This window comes from Chroicocephalus ridibundus, chromosome 5 (genome assembly GCF_963924245.1).
Source record: "Chroicocephalus ridibundus chromosome 5, bChrRid1.1, whole genome shotgun sequence".
In the NCBI taxonomy this organism is placed as follows: domain Eukaryota; kingdom Metazoa; phylum Chordata; class Aves; order Charadriiformes; family Laridae; genus Chroicocephalus; species Chroicocephalus ridibundus.
The window spans coordinates 37,815,271-37,833,898 of NC_086288.1; the positions used below are offsets into that span (position 1 = coordinate 37,815,271).

The following is an 18,628-nucleotide window of genomic DNA, read 5'->3' on the forward strand; positions in this document are numbered from 1 at the left end:
TTCACCTTTGAACAGTTTGTCTTTATTATTAGACTTTTGAGTTGTAAACACTGAAAACTGCAGTACAGGGCAAACGAAAGAAGCAGCTCCCTTTATCCTTTTCCATGAGTTAGTGCATAGATTTAAAAGTTTAGAAAAAAAAATCAAGCAAACATTTTAGCATAAGCTGCCTTCTCTTTCTCCTTTTGCGCTTTTATCTTCTGCTTGATTCTGAGTGTTTCCGTCTGGATAGCTGCATAAAAAGAAAATCCATGATAAAGTTATTGTAATCTCTCCATGTTAGGTCTCCTAATATGTCAAGACCAGGTAACGCTGCTGCAACTTGCCAGGTTATTTCACTTAATAGAACTGCGTTTAATTGTCTAATTAAATTAATTAATCATCTAATTAATTAAATAATCTAAGGGACAGATACCTTGTCCTTTACTCTGTTTCACCTGGTAAGAGGAGGGTTTCATCAGGTAGAGGAGGGTGTAGCAAGCATAGTATTGGTGCCAACACAGAATTTATGAGTTAAAAATCTTATCCAATTAGACCAGGAAATGAAGGAAGTTAGTAAGGCCCCTGTGAGAGAGGGAGATGGTTCAAGAGGCTGACCTACAGAAGCAGGTTTCCCAGCGCGACAGAAGCATCACTGCTGTATGAAAACAGGTTTTTCCACCTTAGTGGGCTCTGCACATCAGTGTTTAAGCTGTTAGAAGCCGGCGGTTTAGGCATCGCACTGGTAAGATTTCCTACTAAATACTCTCCTGGTTACTTTGTTAGATTATAATAATAAAAAAAAAATTATTAAGAAACAGCTTTATTTTACCTTTGTCTTCAGGGGCTATTTCATGAGCCTTTTTAAGATCAGCCTTAAATAAAAGAGAAATATAAATTAATGTTCTGATTAACTGTTCAGATTTAAAAAAAAAAATATTAAATAATGTGATCATTACCAATGCCTGATCGAGATCTTTTATTCCCTGCCATCCTTGAGCCCGTCTGTAGAGAGCTTTAGTATTTGCTGGATCTATTTTAAGAGCCTGTAAATTTAATAAAACTGTCACATTAACATTTGATATACTTCACAGCCTCCCATCTCCACAAATGGCACAGTTCACACCAGCAATCTCCCCAGTTGGTTTGAGGGTAAGCTGTCAAAACATTAACTGTGTAAAAAGGAACAGTATAGTGTAGCACACTGAATAGCTAGCTAATCAGTTTTAATATCACTGCACCAGAAGTGGTCTTTTGTGAAGGATGAGCATATGTGAAGATAAAATGGAACCTCTGTCTGTCTGTCTGTCTATCTATGTCAAGGTAAAGGTCTTGCTGCAGTTCAAACTATCCTAACCTTGATTCTCATAGTACAACTCTCTATTGCAGCTCCTTCACACCAAAGAAACCCCTCAAATGGCATCATAAAGAAAACAGGCAGATTTCCTGTAAAGCTTTTTTTCACTGTAGGCTAGAAAGATACATGCAGGCAATCCATCTCACGCTTCAGGAACCTTGCCAGGTACCAGTCATTATCTCTTTTTTCAGCTGAATGGTTTCACTAATGTGTATATGCCAGCTCTAATATGACAGTATCAAAATAGGAAATAAAATGGATGGGCAAAGAGATTGTTCCACTATTTGATTACTTAAATTATTTAGTTGCAGTACCTCAGTTAATTTGGCTAGCTGGGTGTTTTGCTTTCTTGTCTGTGAAGTTCACATTCTTTTTTCTTACTGCAGATAGTTCTGTAGTGTGCCCTTTAATAATAAAGAATATGGTTCCTCAGTGATTAGAGGAAATCTTTTTGCACGAACGTGTGGCTTTATTAATTTCATTTATTAACTTTAATTCATTAATTAAGAATTACAGACATTAGACAATGCATCCATATTTTTTTAAATCACTTCACATTTCGCTGTTCATATAAGGGAAGTCCTACTCTGGGCATTCATCCTGATCTGTCTGCTCTAAAGCCTAGAGCCTCTTCTCTGTCAAGAATTAGAAAATTAGGTGTCCCTGTTGCGCACACACCGGTAGCATTCCTTGTTTTTAGCTCGACCATTGTGCTTACAGCTATTTTAAAGCAAAGTTTGTTTGAACAGGTTCAGCCGTTTGTAATTCCTTATTTACACCAAATAATGCATGTATTACAGATTGTTAATTTAAAACACCTTTGGCCTTTAGGAAATCATAAAAGCGAAAATGTATAGTTTCTTATTAACAATTACTTTGAACTCTACTAGTTAATCTTAGGAAACTGGTGTTCTGATTAAAGCACTGATAGACCGTTTAACAGTTGTGATTAAGGCATAAGCTAAATACATTACAGAAGTCTGTTACAGCTATGGAGTTGCCTTTATCTAATAATCCTGTGATCTTTAAAAAAAAAAGGAAGTAGTTGGTTTTTTTTTTCCTCAATGGCAAGTATTATGATTAGTAATTTATATCTGTAACACTTAAATGCTGTTTCAATTTCTACCTGTTTCTAGATGACAGATATCACATTACAGAGTTTTTGTATTCTTTTTCTCTCCCCATTTGTCCATTCTGACGATAGGTTTATGAAAGTTTTTCATGCAGTAATGCCGTCAGCAGGCTAGAAAGCGAGCCAGCTCTCCAAAGACCCCTCACGCAAAGATCAGCTGAGACTCCCGCTTTCGGCACGAAGCCCTAGGAGATGCTGCTCAGGATCCTCTGCTGACAGATAAGACCATTCCTTACTCTGTTTCCTTCAAAATTTCCGAGTTTTACTGAATTATATAAAGTTTCCTCAAATTCTGTCAGTATATCTATGTCACTGTTCCTTTTTTTTTTCTTTAGTTCTATTATTTTTCAGTTATTTCTGTATTTATTGTTTCCTTCCTTCTTTCTTCCTGTTCACTGGCTTCATTTCACCACTGAGCCTACCTGAAAGGGCTTTCGTTAGAAGTCACTTCAATGAATAAAATACAAGACCATCAAACCTAAAGGCAAGTAAAACGTTTTGCTCATACTGGTCTTCCAGAGCAAAGCACTCCTCCTTCACTGAAGACGGTTTAACTGTTTGTAATAGAAAAATTAGCTCTGCTCTGAGGAAACAAAACTGACAGTGACAGCGTGCGCCACTTCTGTCAGTAAGCGACAGCCCTTAATCGTTTGTTTCTAATGCATAGTTTCCATTTCAAAATCTTTAAAAAAAAAAAAAAAAAAAAAACCCACATAACACACTGGAAAGTTAGTAATAACTTCACTATCAGCCTTCTACTTTGTTTACTTTCAAATCATAAGCTTGTCAGAAAACTCTTAAAACTTTGTCATTTCAGTCTCCGTTTTCTATGAAGGCCAATTGTTAATCAAAATATTAAGCATAAAATTTACCTCTGAACAACTTTCAATGGCTCCCTGCCAATCCGACAGTTTTAGTTTACAAGCGCCAATGTTTAAAACGCAGGTCAATGCAACAGTCTTCAACTTCGGTTTGTCTGCCTCCTCTGCCACTGCTTCAGAAGCTTCTACATACCTGCCGAAAAACAGATGTACGAAGAGCGTGTATTAGTGTTGCAACTTCCCTTTTGTTCTCCCTTAGCTATCTGTGAACTGGCCTCTCCAAACTGCTATTTTTAAAGCAGTTTCAATTCCACTGTTACAAATATATATTAAATCAAATAGATAAGACCTACCCTGACAAAAAGATGAACTCACTGGCAAATGTTTTCCTGTAACTCCTATCCCTCCTGTGTACTAACAGCATTCTTTTTCTTAAGACTATTCTAGATTGCATGAAACCATTAGAATTTATCTCAATGACCATGTATTCTCAAAAAACATGTTGCTCATCAGTGGCAAAAAGCTGACACCATCACTGCACCTTCTACATTCACGGGAATCTTCATATCTTCTTCAATTCCCTCAGCAATATTTTAATTAATTTAGGCATTTACAGCTAAAAGCTGAAGCTAACTTGACTTTGTAAAGGGGCATTAGTAACTCCTCCTTCTTTCTGCTGTCTTCCTTCATGAACTTTTTCCTGAACTTCAGAACTGACATTGGTTCAGGACTAAGCCACATCATTTACTGCATCTCTGTTCCATAGGCAAATTGTATCTCATTCTTCTTCACTTACAATGTGCTAATGCTGTCAGTTTTTTTATTTCAAGTGGCAAATGTCTGTTGTGGACATAAAAGTTCTAACTGTCTTAATGGCCTACTTGACAGAACTTCTGTGGCTTTTACTTAAAAAATAAAAATCATGTGTTTGCATGCATTTTAAGCATGCCATGATCAATGCAGTCTTTGCGGATCCGTGTCTATGTAAATTTAACTTTTGCATGCCCTGTCCTTTGCGTGTTGCATGGTTTGTATACAACTTTGGACCACAGAAATAAGTAATACTTAAAAAGTAAATTAGACATAGTCCCAGTGATTTTTCCACTTGCTGGGCATCATGCAAAAAATGAGAACCAGAAGACAGAGAAAATGGTAAAAAGCTAAGGAGAGTTATAATACAAATCTGTGTTATGTTCAAAACAAACAGAATATACTTCTAATATTTGTAAGTTACACCAAAACATGAAAGACTGCAACCATTTTGGAAACCAAATTAGAGTTTCCAAGTCAAAGAAACCAGTAAGATGAATATCAAGGGAGACACTAGGAAGTAATACATTTTTTTTTGTCAAAAAAGTGTCAATTCTTACATATTGAAAAAACTGGTTAAGCAGCAATAAGCCAAGAAAAAGAATGGAAGGTTATAATGGTTACCGTTGGTAAAAAGAAAAAAAACAACGTTGCCAGGTGGTTTGCTAGGTGAGTTGTACCTCAGACATAGGAGCTGATAAGAGCTATTCTATTCCTGTCAGTTCTGGCAAAGTGCCAGCTAAAGTACACTATCTTACCTAAAGTATTAGATTTTAAGATACAACAACAGGGCATGTCCACAAAACTATGACCTATAAAGAAGAGCTTGAACGATCAGGTTTGTTTAGTCTAGAAAAGTTACTGTCCTTTCCATTGACAAGGACAAATAAGCACCAAATAGAAGACCCCTGCTCAAACTGGAAGAGCCTTCATTGGGTGTGCTTAGGAGCGAGCAAGGCAATTAGTTGTAGGGGATGGCACAGTTATACCTGATATTTACCTACGAATGGGGGCAGGAAATGGACAGATACAACACACAGTTCCTTAAAGATCCATTCCAGCCTTTTTTCTGTATGATTTCTAAAAGGTTTACACAGAAATCCTACTGAGTCTGGGTTTTTGTTGGTCTATGATGGGCTTTTTAAGGGCAAGGGAGACATTGTATCTTGGTTTAATACCTGTAATTATTAATTTTTATGCTTCAGAAAGACATCATTTGTTTGAAACCCAGTCAGCTGAAGCATTAAATTTGCCTGAATTATTTTTCTTTCATTGTTGTTACTGATAGTTAACCAGTGATCATTAAGAAGGTAGGGATAATGGTAAATATAACTTTAAAAAAAAGTTTTTAGCAAAAGCTCATATACATAAAGTCAAAAGCATGAAAAGAAGAAAGGAACAGAGGAGCAGTATGGAAACAAAAGCAGAACAACCATGATTTTGAAGGCAACTCTGAATTATACATGGAGTCAGGATGATGGTATGGAGCCTCAAAAAAAAAAAAAAAAAAAAGAATTCATAAGGGTCACATTTGGGGGTACCCTCTCTTGAACTTATCAATTTTCTAAACCTACTGGTTTTTAGAAATCAGAGAAAAAATATCTCCCTCCTTCCCTGTTCATTAACTACCCTGTATATACTACTGTGCTTTTCTTCCCAGTTATGAACCAGCACAACAAGAGTATTAAAAAATGAGCATTTAGTCTGTTCCAAACAATACTTCCTGCCCATAGCTCTTACCTAGCAATGAGTAGAAGACCTACTTGAATAATTAGCTAAAAATCAACCGGATGTTTTCCAGATTCAGAGGGCTCTTTTTTAAAAAAAAGAAAGAAAAAGTAAAGAGCACAGCAACAGGCACTTTTTAAATGCACATATCATTGCTTGATAGCAGTATTAATTTGGGTTATAGGAACTACCTGATTGAATGATGATAGCCTTACCGTAAACTTTTACTATACTTTTTAGCTGCCACTGCCCAATTTTGCGATTTGAAGAAAGTATTTCCTATATTCTTTATGTCTTCTGCTATGGCCACAATCTTGTCAACCTAATAAAATAGATGGAAAATATAAAGTATGAATGTACTTATGAAAGAAGTCTTGAATTACTTTAATGTTTAACAGTAGGATCCCATGTCCATCCTCTTTCAAAGATTATTATAAAATCTCAGAATAAAAATATTCCAATTTTAGACAAATACTAGCTTCAAACCACTCCTGTAGTATTCTCTACTTCATGTAACACAACAGTCTGAAAGATGAAATTCCTAATGAGTTTTCTACAGTATAAAGGGTGAGAAAATACCAGAGACAACACAGCAGTTCAACTTCTTCCCCTAAATGCTGCTACCCACACAGATATATATATATAAAGGTGCTGACCGTTATTTATAGAAAAGAAGGCATGTTAACAAACACAGTATTCATCCAAGACTGCTTTATCCTTAAGAAAATTTTGTCATCTCCTTCTCAAAATGGTATTAGTCAATCTGAACTCTGCACGCTCTTAAACTAGAAGTCATTATCAACACAATTCTCCTTCTCTCAAAACACTTAAAACATCCATGGAAGGAGAAAAAGAACAACTGCCTGTTTTTATCAAATCCATCATTTCTGTTTCCAGACTGGCATACATTTCAAGTGTTAAGTTACTTTTCCAGTGTCAAGAAACAGTTTATAATTACTGCTGTCTATACCACAGTTGTCTTAAGCTCTGTCAAATGTATGTATTGCCATTGGTAATACTATCAGTTTACACTTCTACCCTACTAGAATTAATGACCTTGAAAAAAACTGATCACAGTTTGAGACCAATGTCACCGTGGTTTCTCTAGTTAGTTTAGATGCACAAGTTTAAGGTTAAAGGAGGCAAGCACCTGCCAACTTCAGTTCTGAACCAAAGCAAATGCTATCCAAAAACATTTTTGCAAGCTGAAGTGCTTCTCAACAACCAGATACAAGGAGTTTCGGATTTCTAGCTGTAATTTTTTTTGCTATTCTAATTCTGTATTTGGAATCTACACATGCAGCCGCCTTTTTCTTCCCCTCTCACAAAACACTGTTTGATTGACGCCGCCTGTCTATTTCACTTGCATGATAAAGTAAAACCTGCAGAAGAGCTGCTTTCACCAGTCCGCTTCCTAACCCAACAACAGGTCTTCCTTCAGTTTGAACAACTTGAAAAGCAAACAGCTACTGGGAATTGAGAACAACTAGCTCTAGGGTAGTAAAAATCTTTTGAAAAGGCTGATCTTTTATTATTTCTAGTAAGTGAGAAAAAATCTTTTTAGGGGTGGATATTTAAAAAGTTGCACAGAAAAAGGGTGCAGGTAAAACGCTAAGTTAGCCATCTGCTGGATGGAGTTCTAGAAATTGCAATTTATCACTACAGCACAAAAAGAAAAGTAAAAAGAAACGAAGAACAGAAAGAAATTAAGTGTAATAATTGTAAGTATTTGTATTTTTAGTTACTGGGCAAAAAAATCAGCTGCAATTAGCGCTGAAAAAAAGAGACAGCAATCCCCTCTCAGTGTTCTCTTTCCTAAAATTGAATGTCACCATTTAATCAGGATCTTGATCAATTCTTAAGAAAGAAGGCTTAGTGAACATCATCACAGACACCATGTAACTCAGATTACCTACATGTCTCGCATTCTGTAAAATACCTTAAAAGAAAAATACTTACATCTTTCAAGTCTATATCTGAATCTTCAGGAAAATCTGGATGAGCATCTCCAGATCCATCCTGGGGAACAATGCCCCAGTCATCTCCTTCCTTTAGCTCTCCACATTCTGCGATGACGCACAACTGAAAAAATAAAATGTAAATAGCAATATTGCTTATTAAGACAATTTCCTCCAAAAAAGCCACAACTTCTGAATGCTGAGTGCAGTGAAAATTCTTTTTCATCTGTTGTTTGGGTGCATTGATTTCAGAAACCCATCACATCATTAGCCAATCCTCATCGGAAGGCTTTTATCACAGGAAGTGTTGCCTTCAGAGAAGCAGCATTCCAAGAACACCATACCCATGCTCCACGGAGAGGCTGGAAGAGGAACTGGCAGCAAGCTGAGATGCAGCAACACACAAGACATGGAATTTCCACTACATTAGAGAAGACGGTTCTTTCTCAAACTGGTAAGTCTTTTAAAGTTACAGAGGTATTAATTTTTCAAACCACCACAAACTGACATGACCTACACACCAATTGCTTTTCCAGAAAATGTTTTTTCTGACCTAAAATTCATAATAATTACATATCACTTAGGTAGGGTTGTGAATGCCACCTTTTAATTTCGTCACTCATCCTACACTTCTAACTGTGCAGTTCCACCTTCACCCTGATAAAGGCTGCCACCCTCACAGCTGCGTCGAATAAATTGTTTGTGGAAATTCACAGCAAAAGAACAAAAAGCCCCTTAATTAGGATAGTAAAATGGAAATTAACACTGTTAGTAAAAATAACTGGTTAACATTTAATAGTTCTAAATGTTACACCAAGCATTTAGAAGAAGTTAATATACAGGATATCATGGAAGAATAAACATAAACATAAAGTGCTTTGGATTTTGCTTACCTTAACAGGATTTTCTCCATTTACTTCAACGTTTTCTAATATTTTAACTACACCCATTCCTTTGATCACTTGGCCAAACACCACATGTTTCCCATCCAGGTGAGAAGTAGGCACCGTTGTAATAAAGAACTGAGAGCCATTAGTACCAGGTCCTGCATTTGCCATGCTCAGCAGCCCTGGTTTATCATGCTGCATTGGGGGGAAAAAAAATCACAACCAACACATAAAAGATCTGTTATAAAACCCATACTTAAGATTCTGTAAGGCTATTAATATATATAGCAAGGACAGCCACAATGACACCTTGGTAAACCAGTTACAGTTGACAACTAATTCTACCTGTCATGACTGAAGAGGGCAAATTGCCCAGCTCTGCATCTTTACTTGCCACCTAGCAGCCCAGCAGCAGAGCCACACGTGGGACCTGATGCTCTAATATCTGTCTGCTTCCTGTACTCTCAATTCCCTGCACAGCTGCCGAGTTTAGACAGATCACCTGAGAGACCTGTGAAGTTCCTCGCTGGATTATTCAAGACCGCTGGCCTCAAGAAACAAAGCAAACCACCACTTCAACCAACTTTAATGTTAAACTGTCAAGATGGGTATGTACTGTTAGTTTTATAAGGGCTACTCACATGATGTATGTCATAGAACTATGGGGTTTAGGGGACTGTGGTCTTTATTATTTAAAAGTCGGTGGGTTTTTTTTAACACCTTCACTTTCCTAGAAAGTCAGTTTTATTCTGTTGGGATTTTTAACCACCTAATTATTTTGGCTTACGCTACCAGGCCACAAACTATCAAAAATTTATTAAAACAGCCCCACATGAGAAGATACTGTTTATCTTGTTTCCCGTAAGTACTTTTTCCTTCTCTGAAATAAGAATTATCTTGCTCCATCACACAGATTATTTAATTTTCACTTGTACTGCAAAAACGTACTTTTCATATATGTTGTGAATCTCTTGTTGTTAAACTGGCATGACACAGTCATTAAGATCTTACTATTCTCCCCAAGCTGATCTGGTTATTAAGTGCAAGGAATTCTGTTTAACACAAGTCAGCATGTTACACCAAGACCCTGGTACGTGACTGAAGCATGCAAGCTGCAGTATTCCCAAGAAACCTGATACTGTGGGGAGGAGCTGAGGACAAAAAAAAAAGTATAGCAGCATAGAGGAGATGGAAGCAGAAATTGCTGTGAAGCAGACCTTGATCTCGACAGGAGGTTGATTAGTTTGAGACAACAGTCTGAGACAGCTGTATTTAAGCATCTGGTTTGCTCCTCTAGTCTCTACTACTTTGAAGAACATGTTGTTTTGAAAACTGTTTTCCCACGCAGCGTTTGGATTTCCATGGTGGTAGGGAGAACTCCTGGACTGAGGTGTTCATCTGGTCATAAGGCACAATGAGTCTGAAGCTTTACACCAGGATTTGGCTCAGGAACTCTGGGAAAAGGTTGTACAGCTGAGAGCTAGAATTGCACCTAGCCAGCAGAAGGCTACTGGAATAATCTTGGCTTTGTGTCTTCTAATCTTGAAACTCATCCTGGGAATCAGAGATAGCAAACGACACAGAGGAAGCCTGTGTTTCACAGCAAGAGAAGGCGTCTGGTAGGAAGCCTGCAGGAGCGCAGCCTCCAAAACAAACACCTGACATTTTGCATCGTAGTTGCTGACAAGTTAATCAGAAAGAGTTCCCCCATGGGAGATTTTTGCAAGTAACATTGGAGGCTGGTCACCGATTCACTGCCCAAGAGGCAGAATAAGACCTGTAAATCTTACTTTTTTAATTACAACTAATGCTAGACAGCAATGGTTCGTAAACAAAGAGACAAGTAACAATAAGCTCTGGTGTTGCCTCACACCTGCACGTTTACCTTTCACCTGTAAAGATTTGGAGGACAAGTTGGAAAGTTATGGATGGCAGTCTGGTGGCTCTGATGATGATACTCACATGCAACCCCATTTAATTTGGGACCAAGTCTCAACATTAGACCCATGATAAGAGTCCCTATTATATAAACAGAACTGTGGTCACTCATGCATTTTCTTATCAGAAGTGTTTGGAAAAACACTGCAGATAGATAGATAGTTTTTCCCATGGTGGTTTCTGCTTGTCATTTTGTAAGCTTAGAAAGTGAGTAAAAAAGTCGGGACAAAATCAGATTCTCTGATGGATTCAAGTCTTGCAAAACTATGCCATGGTAACAACACTGCTTGAGGACTGTGTAAGTTGGGTGTTCCACAACAGTACAGCCATTAGCTGGAGAAGTGACACCAAAAAAAGCCTAGTGGGATTGATCTGACATCGTAAGCTGACTACTGACGAAGTCTTGCAGTTTATTGCAATTTACAGGAAACCATACAAACAACACAAGAACAAACAGGTAGCTCCAGTGTCCTCAGGTGTCAACAACAACAACTCATTGTTGTCCCAGACAGAGGACTCTGCAGGATTGCTAGATTAAGTGCAATATCCAGTGATAGGCACTTAACTCCCACTAAAATCCTACCATACGTGGCCAACCGATGATTGGAATTGAGCTCCCAGACTCTGTACAAGATCCAAGGGAGTTCTTCAGCTCATCCCTGGCACGCTGACTTTTCTATTAGCTGAGCAGTCAGAGAAGTACAGAAATGGGGATCACCTGCATTGCATTCATAATTGCCTCCAGATCTCACTTGACAGTACAAACAAAAAAGTCACAATGACACAGTCTCCTTCTTCAGGGAGCTAGAGATCCTGTGACAAGGACCAATGCAGAAGAGTAACTTTAAGCAACAGTGCTATGGGCACCACCATAGCAAGTGCCAGACCTCAGAGAGCATCTCTCACAACTGTAATTAACTCTGTGATGAATGCTGGAGCTACCTTTCCAGCTATTACTCTGAATGCCTGATTACTGGAGGACTGCCGTATTTTCTTTTCCGAGAATACTGTTCGGAGTCAAGCACCACTGCAGTCAGGGCTTTGTTTTAACCATAGGACAACAATGTCTGTAAGTTTTTTAGTAAGTGTTGTTGAGGAGTCATTCACTTGCTATCACATAATAACAAGATATGAAAACGGTTAATGCCAGTACTGAGAATTGTTACACCTACAGCAGCGGGTGTCCTGACTGTTGTAAGGGGTACTTGCGGAACACCTTATTTTTTTTGTTTCCAGAGAGTACTCCCGCCCAAGTTCAAGATGTGATTACTGATAGTTCAAGCACAGGGGATTTCTTCCAGACACACAGCCCTTCATGTACAGCTGAGAACATAGATGAGCACTCAAAACAATTAATATGGTTGCCACTTTTCTTCAGAATAGCAAAGTCTGCTAGCCAAAAAATGTAAGTCACAGTGTACAGGTAACACTTAAATTTGGAGATCTTAAAATACTGTATAAATTGCAGGCTTAAGGTACACACGCCTACTGTAGAGTATGGTGAAAAGCAGTCGTCTTCCCTTTCTGGAATACCCGCTTTTAAAGAAAGGTAGAACTAAGATGCTTTTAAAAAAAATTAAAATACAGAAGGCAAATATTTCTTCCTCAAAAGCATAAAAAAGAATCAATCTCATGCCAAAACACAGACCCTGGAAGCATCAACTGTATTTGATTTTGATGACAAAGAGAAGCCTGAAGAATAGTAATGGACGTTTTGAAGGTTATGCCTTTGCAAAAGAAAAAAGACAAGACACAGGACACATTCTGAGAAAACTGTTGTTCAAGAACTGTACTTGTGAAGTTGTGTGTGTAAATCACATGCACCTACAGTCTTCCTGGTGTTACTAGATGTTGATTTCGAGGACAAAGACCATTTTAGAATCTCCTACTCTTGCAGCGCAGCTCCCTCCTCTCTTCCCACAGCTGGGCTGACAAAACTGCTTGTGGGACTGCACTGATGGTTGCTAGTGATGAAATAGTGAGCTGATACACGAGTGGGAATAATGGGAAGGGTAGGAATTTCTGCCAACAAAGCCAGCATCTCTTAAAATGACATCCTCAAATTGAGACCTTTGCATATTCAAAAGCTTGCTTTGTTCAAAGCACATTCTTCCAACATCTTAGGCGAAAAAAAGCCATTCATAAACAGCGTTTTACTTCTCATATCATTAAAAATAACTGTAGTGGGGAAAATGATTTCTTTTAAATTCTCCTTTGGATTAATCCTGCAGTCTACCATGGATTCCCCGTTTCTTAAATAAGAAAGGTATTTCTCACATCTGATCTTATGAATTTTATTAGTATATGGGAAAAAAAAGCATAAAATCGATTTAATGTTAACATACTATATATTCTTCAAAGTGACAAAATTTGCCATTCTTAAAATAGTATCCCTACTTCAATGAGAACTAAAAAACTGTTTCGAATGAATTTCTGATGGTGCAATTAAAAAGAAAATTTAAACTATGGTTATCTTTGTCTTAATGAGGTTGACCTCATGTTGTATGTATTCATACCTGTATTTGTTCTGTATTCAACAAAGACTTTAAGGACAAACTAGTTTGGGGCTTTTTTGCTGCATTCTTTCCACTGCTTAAAAATACATTAACCTTGAACTAAAGAGGGTTAATTCTGAACTTGAAGAAAAATAAAAATCACTGAAACCTCAAAAATTGAATACAATTAGTATTTTCAATAGAGTACCTTATAATGAAAGTTTTCATCTTCAAATTTTTCACCATATATACTTTCTCCACCTGTGCCATTTTGGTTTGAGAAATCTCCACCCTGGATCATGAATTCCTTAATAACTGTAAAAGAAAATAATTATAAAATACAGCAGCAAGGCAGGAAAGGCATGAAGAAAAACAATTCAGAGGTGAAAAGATATCCCTGTCACCAGCACCTGCGCCTAAATAAAACCGAAAACCACCTTCTATTTATCAAGTCTCCCCTAAGTACTCCTTTTCAGTTAAGTGGACATCACTTGATATTTAATCCTTTACCTGAAATCCATTTCAACCTATTCACAACTCACAATAAACTAGTTTAGTTTTATTATTACCAACTTACTAGTAAATTTATAATTTACTATTGTCAATGCATAGTAAAAACATTTAGTCATCGGGAGGATCAAAAAGTCAAAAACTTACTTTCAGTCAAGTTACTTCTTAAAGAAGTGCTCCAAAATATTATTTAACATTATTTCAAATACCGACAATGGAGGATTTCTGTTACCAACAGGAAAACATAGGATTTCATAGAACTTACTTCTGTGGAAAGGACATCCTTTATAATGGAGAGGTTTTCCAGTGGTAGGCCCTGTTCCTTTTTCTCCTGTACATAACGCACGGAAATTTTCAGCAGTTTTAGGTACGACGTCAGCAAATAATTCAAAGACAATGCGTCCAACTGAAATGACAAAGAGAGAATGAGACCTATTTTTAAGTCCTGTCCTTGTTATGGTGATGTGGCCATTACAGGGCAAAGTACATTAATGTTTCAGACTTGATTATTTTTACGTAGGTTACTATAAAATTTACATTTGGGGATTGTTCCATGGCAATCACTGAATGAGTTACATTAGGTTTTAAGCCAAGTTATTACCAACAATGAACTCCACTATGGAGAATAACTTAGGGGGTATAAAGACTGATTCTGCCAAAAAGTAACAAAAATGCATTTTCTGCAAAAAAATATATGCGGGAAATCACACACACATATATTAAAGCCAGATTATGTATTTTAATATCATACTTATTTCATGTCTATTTTAACATACGTATGTAGCTTGTTCAATCAAAAATAGATATAATTTTTTAAAAGGCTGTTTTGTGGAGACTTTTATTTGATCAAAAAGCTTATGCCAAATATGTACACCAACCTTACTCCTCATTTTCTTAAACCCTAATTTTACTAAGACACAGTAACACTTCATGTGCAACACTTCATGTGCATATGAATAATGGCTCTTTACAGTCAGATGCTACAAGCAATCGTTAAATCAAAAAACGTACACGTTTTAACTAAAGGGAGTGAAACCTGAGTAGCTAACACGTCCTGTAATAGTCGATAAATGGATTCTGTGTCAAATTCTCATCTTCTTACAAACTGGCTTCTCAGGGAGCTATTTCTCACTCCTAGCAGCTGCCATCAGCTGATGCTCCTGTTTTCTCATCAGCCTCACAGTCAATTAGTTAACATAACTCTACCGGAAGCTAAATGTAAATATATTAATTCTAATTAATACAGGAATGAAAACAAATTAGACAACTGAAAGTCAGTAAGAGGCAAATCATCTTGCAGATGTTCTTCTTTTATTCTTTTGAGTAGCAGAATGAATAAATGAGAGGCAATATCCTGACAAAAAGGCAGTGTCTATGGAAATGTTGAAAACCTATGCTTTCAAGTATTACCCCAGCTTCCGTGTTGTCGTTTTCTTATTTCTATGTTGACCCTCTGCCCAGATTGTTAAATGACCTCTGGCAACACAGGCGATGCCAAGCGGATGACTGGGACAGCCGCGCTTTTCCCCGGGCAGACCAGTACCGCCCGGGGCCCCCCAGGCCGGCTGCCGAGTGAGGCCTGACATGATGTGGCGTGTCCCCAGGACATGGCGGGGTGTCACGGCTTGAGGGCGGGAGACGCAGCCTGACCAGCCTGTGGGTCGCTGTGATCGAGGCCGAGCTGGGCACCCCGACAGCACGCGTGTAGGCGCAGACCGCTGCCACGGCCACCCCCGGGACATACACGGTGCGGGGCACACGGGCTGTGCTCGGTAGGGCGAGGCTATGCGGGGACGGGTCGCTAGGGTCACCCATGGCGGTGATGCTCCCCTGCATCTCCCACGAATGCCCGCCTCAGCTGGGAAGCCACGGCGGACAGGGTCATGACAGAACACGCAGCCATGTTGCCTTCCCCTCCGCTTCCTCGGGCCTGTTCCATCCGGCGCGGGAACCTCTGTGGGAGGGCGCAGGGCCCGGCGGGGAGGCTCCTCCCGCCCCACAGGAGGCCCGTGTTTCTCCCCCTCCGGCGCCGGGCGTGGGTGCTGGCAGCCCGCGGGGACAGCGCCCGGCGCGGCGCCACCGGCGCCCAATGCTCCCTCCCCGTCGAGAACATTCCGCCCCGCGGCCCGGCCCGGCCATAAGCCGCGCCGCTCCCGCCCGCTCCCCCCAGCACAGCCCGGCCCGGGCCCGGCGCGTCCCGCGTAGGGGTGCCCCGGCCCCCCCGGCCCGGGCCCGGCCCCACCGCGCGGGTCTCGCCCGGGTCCCCGCCGCGATGGCCCCCTCCCGCCCCCCTCCCCACCTCGCTCGCCCCCGATGTCCACATCGAAGAAGGCGCGGGGGTTGCAGGGCTTGCTGGGCCGGGCGAGAGGGGACGGGTGCGACATGTCGCAGCTGTCCGCCGCCGCGGTGACTCCGCCTGCTCGGCCGCCCACGATTCCGGCCGCCGCGGGGTCGGGGCCGCTCCCCGCTCCTCCCACCGCCGGGGGCGGGCGGGTGGCAGAGCGGGCCGCGTCCGCCGGGACAGGGGGGAAGTGCGGAACCGGCCCCCGAGTTAATGGCGGGGCGGGCCGCCGCGGAGAGCGGCGTCCCTCGGTGGCCCCGGCCTGGCCCGGCACCGCTGTGCGGAAGGGCCGGCCCTGGCGGCGGCCGGCGGGGCGCGGGGTACCGCAGGGCGGCGGGGGGGCCCCGCAAATGGCTGCGGGAAAGGCCTGGCTCTGCGGCCGGCCTCCAGGCGGCCTTAAATGACTTGGAGGTAATTGCAAAGGAAAAAGATTTCTTTCTTGAGGGTGTGTACACACGCAGAAGGCCTGGAAAGACGGGTAAGGAGAGGGATTTGTGATTTTGCCTGGGTTTATAGTTTTATGAGAGAAGTGCAGGCTTTGCGAACAGCTGCGAGCGCTGAAAAACGGGCAAATTGTCAGCAGTGGCTGTTGCCACATAAATGTTTAGAAACACCGAATAGCTCCAGTCTTCTTAAGGTCTGAAAGCAAAATGTGTTTCTTCGCAAAATATGAGTATCATGGTAAATGCTCCGAGGCAAACAATCTCTTTCAGCCACTTGTGTTGAGCAACGGATGTGAAAACCATCAACAGACTTTGTTGGGGTTCCTCAAGACACCATATTCCCAAGCAGATGAAGGGGCAACATGGACACATCCCATGCTCACTGGCATCATGAAGGCAAGGTGTGTGTTGAGGCAACAGCCGAAGGGGCAGAAAGAGTGCTGGTCTCTGACTCTTGCTACCTTAACCATCCTTGTGGGAATGCTGCTGGTGAAAATGAGCCTCTCTATTCCCTGGACTTGTCTAATCCAACCCAGAAAACACTGCATTCATTCTTTGGTTCATAGCCTCCTCCAAAGGCTTTCCCCTCTAATTCATGTCGTCTTTGTGTGTTTGGACTTGAGCTTCATCAAGCTGGGTCTTCCTGTCTCTCTCAGTATGTTCTCAGATGTCTCAGAGGGCAGTTGTAATTCCCAGATCAAAATAAAAGATAAAGTATCATTGATATTAATAATCGTGATCATTCCTACAGCCTCTGTACAGATGTTGGATAGAAAAGGTGATCAGCACCAAGTGCTGCTGCATGTTGCATCTGGGAACCCTTAACGGAAGGAAAAGCCATCTGCTACCATCTGGGAACACTCAGTAAGGAATCAGTGGAACCACGCTAAGGCATTTCTCTCTCTGAGCCAGGTCATCCAGCTGTGTCAGGGATTTCACATGCTCCACGATGTCAGAGGCCACCAGAGCTTTGAGTCATCTGTAAGTCACCAGGCATCTGGCCATGATCACTGGCGGAGATATTTTTATCATTACGCTGAGCAAAGGTGAGGAGCAGTGGTGTAGGAGAAGTGATCTCAGTGAGGCGGTTGCTAGCCAAGTGAGTACGGTCTAGAAGAGATTTCTTTAGCAGACATCAGAGTAAAGTGTGTTCTGTTGGTGTGTGTCCCCCGCAAGAGCTGTTGGCAGCTTCCTGTCAGGGAGAAGCAGTGATTCATTCTTCCAGGAGCAGACTTACACAGTCCCTGCAGTGTTTTTCCTGGCCAAATTGGAATAGTCTAGATTCTAGATTAGTAATTCATATTATAGTAGCTGCTCGGAAGTCTCTATGTGCAAGGTACTTCAGAGGTACAAAGAAAGAGGCAATCCCTGTGCTTATTCAAAGATGTGAGCTGAACAAGAGAGAAATTAAGCAACTTTCTCAGTGCCAGCAGGAGATTCTGGACAATATGTGAGCTGTATGAGTATCTCCCAAGCACTGCAGTAGTGTAATTACTATACAGATTCATTTATAGTCATTGACAGATTGTAAAAAACAAGTATGGTGTGTCTTCTGTGAAGAATTTACTGAGTGATTTTATGTTCAAATTAATATATTAAGTTACACAATAAATTGATAAGTAATCTCTTTCAAAGTCAGACTTACTTTATAAAGTCCTCGAAAATCTCTGTTTTCAAGCAGCAAAATCATCTTTATGATCCTCTAATGCTTTGTGATCTTGTAATTTAAAAATGTTTCCTATCACCAAAATATCTCTTATATTTAGGCACTTTGAATAGTTTACATAGCAAATAATTGTAAAGCAGTACATTGAAAATAGGCACTATAACTGAATTATCTGTTAAAGGTTTTAATTCAGATATTTATTTTTCTGCACATACAGCTTTGGCTACCCAGTAAAATTAGTTTGAGTATTATCGTTAGATAAACACATGTTGGAGGTGCTAAAAACTTGAAGCCGTTGTCTTCAAGTACAGGTCTCCACTCCACCAAGTACATCATGCTTGTAGGAGTATGACACTCCAGCCTAACTGAACTCAAAGATCAGTCAGAGAAAGGGATGTGGATCTTGTGTGTCCAGCAAGTTATAAAATCTTCAGTTTCACCTTCCCTCTCTGACTAAAGAAGCTATCATTGATGAATGCACAGAAATGCATATATCATTCTAAAACTTGTACTCTGATGGAAGGCACAATAAGCAAATTTATTTCTTAATCATTCTAGCCTGT

The 18,628-nt window shown here is 40.4% G+C and overlaps 1 protein-coding gene across 2 annotated transcripts; it reads right to left on the minus strand.

The window, feature by feature from the left end:
• PPID (peptidylprolyl isomerase D) lies at positions 1 to 16,685 on the minus strand. 2 transcript variants are annotated; one of them, XM_063336183.1, is made up of 10 exons: positions 15,915 to 16,685; positions 13,881 to 14,021; positions 13,314 to 13,420; positions 8,679 to 8,867; positions 7,787 to 7,909; positions 6,043 to 6,149; positions 3,341 to 3,482; positions 939 to 1,025; positions 812 to 854; positions 1 to 232 (listed from the first exon to the last, which is right to left on the minus strand). In XM_063336183.1, exons 1-10 carry the CDS (start codon positions 16,552 to 16,554, stop codon positions 144 to 146), a joined length of 1,668 nt encoding a protein of 555 aa, XP_063192253.1. In that variant the 5' UTR covers positions 16,555 to 16,685; the 3' UTR covers positions 1 to 143. The 2 variants fall into 2 exon arrangements, with proteins under 2 accessions (XP_063192253.1, XP_063192254.1); XM_063336184.1 differs by lacking the exon at positions 939 to 1,025.
• Positions 16,686 to 18,628: the final 1,943 nt, after the last annotated feature.